The sequence below is a fragment of the Triticum dicoccoides genome, chromosome 3B (genome assembly GCF_002162155.2).
Source record: "Triticum dicoccoides isolate Atlit2015 ecotype Zavitan chromosome 3B, WEW_v2.0, whole genome shotgun sequence".
Taxonomy (NCBI): domain Eukaryota; kingdom Viridiplantae; phylum Streptophyta; class Magnoliopsida; order Poales; family Poaceae; genus Triticum; species Triticum dicoccoides.
In genome coordinates, this window is record NC_041385.1 from 9,749,955 (window position 1) to 9,753,934 (window position 3,980).

The following is a 3,980-nucleotide window of genomic DNA, read 5'->3' on the forward strand; positions in this document are numbered from 1 at the left end:
GATGCATATCTTCAAGCTGGCCGTGGCATGTCTGCAATTTTCTCTCCATATCTAGCATTAGATCGACAAATAATTTGAAATTCAAGTCTTTGAAAAATAAAACGGAGTAAAAAAAATGTCATGCCCCAAAAGGTTGTATTCTGAACCGCAGCAAGAACACTTTGTCATGCATAACATTACCAGCTGTGCAGGTCAGCAAGAACGCCTGTAAATTCATCTGCGGACAGAACTAAACTATCGCTTCAGCCTTCATCTACCAAAGCCACACACCTTTTTTGCAATATTGATAATCAAAATGCAGTTGCTCTAACAAATCTGGATCTATTGTTGGTTTGGTTACATCTCAGCTTGGAGCCAGGATTAACTCCTACAAATTTTTCTTAAGCTCCCAGAAAACAGCAGCTGCGCGCCATTTCCAAGCTCACCAAAATACCACCTAATTAATGATGTGCTTGACGAAACAAGTCCAAAAATCACCCACAGTTTACATCCTAGACGAATTTGAGATGGCGCAACGCGAGCTCAGATCGATCCCACTACAGATGCAATAAGAGTGGTTACACATGAGAGGAACTACAGCAACAAGAGTTAGAAAGATTCAGTCAACTAGAGTTAGTTTGCAGGGTCGGTAGTTCTTCCTACGACATTTCACCTTCCCGGTCACCAGCTTTGCATCACCACCTTGTGAGGACAGAGCCTTCGGACTGCTGGAAGTCAGGCCTGCAGCAGGATCACTGTTAGCATCTTTCTGGCAAGGCCACTGTTAACTCCAAATGCTAGGAATTTGTCGCAACACTTGCATTGATATGGATTTTTTGCATGATAAAAAACACAACTGTAATGACAAGAATGGCGCTGATGTTGGAGGGTGAGGACAATTCGGCGATTCAGCATGTTGGAGAGCAAGGACAACCGTACCAAGAGGTGGTTTTTCCCTAACCAAGGACAAGATATGGTAGTTCCTCTCAATATGTTTCGCCTTCGCTCTCACCAGCTTTGCATCGCCATCTTCAGAAGTCACAGCTTTAGGACTGGTGGAAATCGGGCCTGCAGCAGGTCACTGTTAACATTTTTCTAGGAAGGCCAATGTTAACTTCAAATACCAGGAATTTGTTGCAATGTTTGCTTGATATGGAACGTTTGCATGATAAAGACACAACTGTAATGACAAAGGGATGTAGAAGAAATTACTGGGGAATGTCGCTGATGTTGGAGAGCGAAGGCAATTCGTTGATCCAGCATGTGGCAGAGCGAGGACAACCGTTTCAGCTGAGTTGATAAAGGCAGCTGATTCTTCTGCTGGCCTGAGCGTGCGAGACCTCTTGTGGTCGGCTGTTGGCTCTTCCACATGACTGGTAAAACATTCACCCATCTGTATAAGCCTAGGACTTCTCCTAGGAGTGTCGGTATGGTAGTTCTTATGACATTTTGCATTCACACTCACTGACTTTGCGTCGCCACCTTCAGAAGTCTGAGCTTTCGGAGTGGTGGAAGTCAGGCCTACAACAGGTCAACGTTAACATTTTTCAGGAAGGCCACTGCTAAACTTTTCAAATACTAGAAATTTGTTGCAGTGTTTGCTTGATATGGATTGTTTGCATGATAAACACACAACTGTAGTGACAAAGGGGTAGAGAAGAACTTACTGAGGAGTGTCGTTGATGTTGGAGAGCAAAAACAACTCGTTGATCCAACATGTGGCATAGTGAGGACAGCCGTTTCAGCTGGGTCGGTAGAGGCAGCTGATTCTTCTGCTGGCCCGAGCGTGTGAGACCTCTTGTGGTCGGCTGCTGGCTCTTCCACAGGACCGATACAACATTCACCCATCTGTATAAGCCTAGGACTTCTCCTAGGAGTGTCGGTATGGTAGTTCTTCTTACGATATTTCCTTTTCACACTCACTGACTTGGCGGTTGCTTCCAAAGCATGTCCGGACTCAGTAGTCTCTTGCCTTCCTTCAGTTGCTGCAACAGACACAGCATGCACATCTTGAGTTCCTTCACTAGCTGCAAGGAGAGGTGCTTCCTCCATAATCATGGACGATGCTGTAGCTTCCAAAGCATGTACGGGCTCAGAAGCCTCTTGCCTTCCTTCACTAGCTGCAACAAACATAGCCTGCCTATCTTGACTTCCTTCACTGGCTGCAACAAACACGGAGTCCCGATTCTGGCCCGTTTCGTGGATTATTACTAACTATTTTGGGGTCCCAGAGTTATTTCACTAAAAACGAACCCCGAGGTGCGTTTATGTATTGGTCATCAACACTCACATTTTTGGCCGATTTTGGCCCGTTTCGTGGACTATTACTCACTGTTATGGGATCTCAAAAGTGATTTCCACGATTAATGATCCCAGGGGTGCGTTTATGTGTTGGTCATCAACACTCATAGTTTTGGCCGATTGTGACTCGTTTCATGGACAATTACTCACTATATTGGGGTCCGAGAGTGATTTCCACGATTAACGAACCCCGGGGTGCGTTTACGTGTCGGTCATCAACACTCGCCGTCTTGGCTGATTCTGGCCCGTCTTGTGGACTATTACTCACTATTTTATGGTCTCGGAGTGATTTCCACTAAAAACGAACCTCATGGTGAGTTTACGTGTCGGTCATCAACACTCATAGTTTTGGCCGATTTTGGCCCGTTTCATGGACAATTACTCACTATTTTGGGGTCCCGGATTGATTTTCACGATTAATGAACCATGGAGTGCGTTTACCTGTCCGTCATCAACACTCACAGTTTTGGCCGATTCTGGCCCGTTTCGTGGACAATTACTCACTGTTTTGGGGTCCCAGAGTGATTTCCACGATTAACGAACCCCGGGGTGCGTTTACGTGTCGGTATTCAACACTCGCGGTTTTTGTAGATTCTGACCCATTTCGTGGACTATTACTCAATATTTTGGGGTTCGAGAGTGATTTCCAAGATTAACGAACCCCGGGGTGCGTTTACGTGTCGGTCATCAACACTCACAGTTTTGCCCGATTCTGGCACGTTTCATGGACTAGTACTCAATGTATTGGGGTCCCAGAGTGATTTCAATGATTAACGATCCCCGGGGTGGGTTTACATGTGGGTCGTCAACACTCACAGTTTTGGCCGATTCTGACCCGTTTCGTAGACTATTACTCACTGTTTTGGTGTCTCAGACTTATTTCTAATATTAACGAACCCCGGGGTGCGTTTATGTGTTGGTCATCAAGACTAACAGTTTTGGCCGATTCTGGCCCGTTTCGTGAACTATTACTCACTGTTTGGTGTCCCAGAGTGATTTCCACAATTAACGAACCCCGGAGTACATTTACATGTCGGTCATCAACACTCACAGTTTTTGGTGATCTTGGCCCGTTTCATGGACTATTACTCATTGTTTTGGGTCCCAAAGCGATTTCCATGATTGTTGAACCCATGGTGCGCTGACTTGTCGGTCATTAATAACCGTAGTTTTGGCCGATTCTAGCCTATTTCTTGGACCATTACTCAGTGTTGGGGTCCCGGAGTGATTTCCACGATTGACGAACACCATGGTGCGTTTATGTGCCGGTGATCAACACTCACAATTTTGGCTGATTCTGGTCCGTTTCGTGCACAATTACTCACCTTTTTGGGGTACTAGAGCGATTTCCACGATTGGTGAACCTCGGGGTGCGTTTACGTGTCGATCATCAACACTCACAGTTTTGGTCGATTCTGACCCGTTTCATGGAATATTACTCACTATTTGGGGGTCCCGGAGTGATTTCCACGATTAACCAACCTCGGGGTGCGTTTACGTGTCGGTCATCAACACTCGCAGTTTTGGCCGATTCTGGCCCGTTTCGTGGACTATTACTCACTGTTTTGGGGTCCCGGAGTGATTTCCACTAAAAACGAACCCCGGGTACGTTTACGTGTCGGTCATCAACACTCACAGTTTTGGCCGATTATTGTCCGTTTCGTGGACTATTAAGCACTGTTTTGGGGTCCCGGGGTGAT

At 46.0% G+C, this 3,980-nt stretch overlaps 1 protein-coding gene across 1 annotated transcript; it reads right to left on the reverse strand.

The window, feature by feature from the left end:
• Positions 1–254: 254 nt before the first annotated feature.
• LOC119274343 lies at positions 255–2,149 on the reverse strand. Its single transcript, XM_037555016.1, has 4 exons — positions 1,647–2,149; positions 1,192–1,500; positions 919–1,047; positions 255–720 (listed from the first exon to the last, which is right to left on the reverse strand). Exons 1-4 carry the CDS (start codon positions 2,110–2,112, stop codon positions 599–601), a joined length of 1,026 nt encoding a protein of 341 aa, XP_037410913.1. The 5' UTR covers positions 2,113–2,149; the 3' UTR covers positions 255–598.
• Between the last annotated feature and the right edge of the window lie 1,831 nt (positions 2,150–3,980).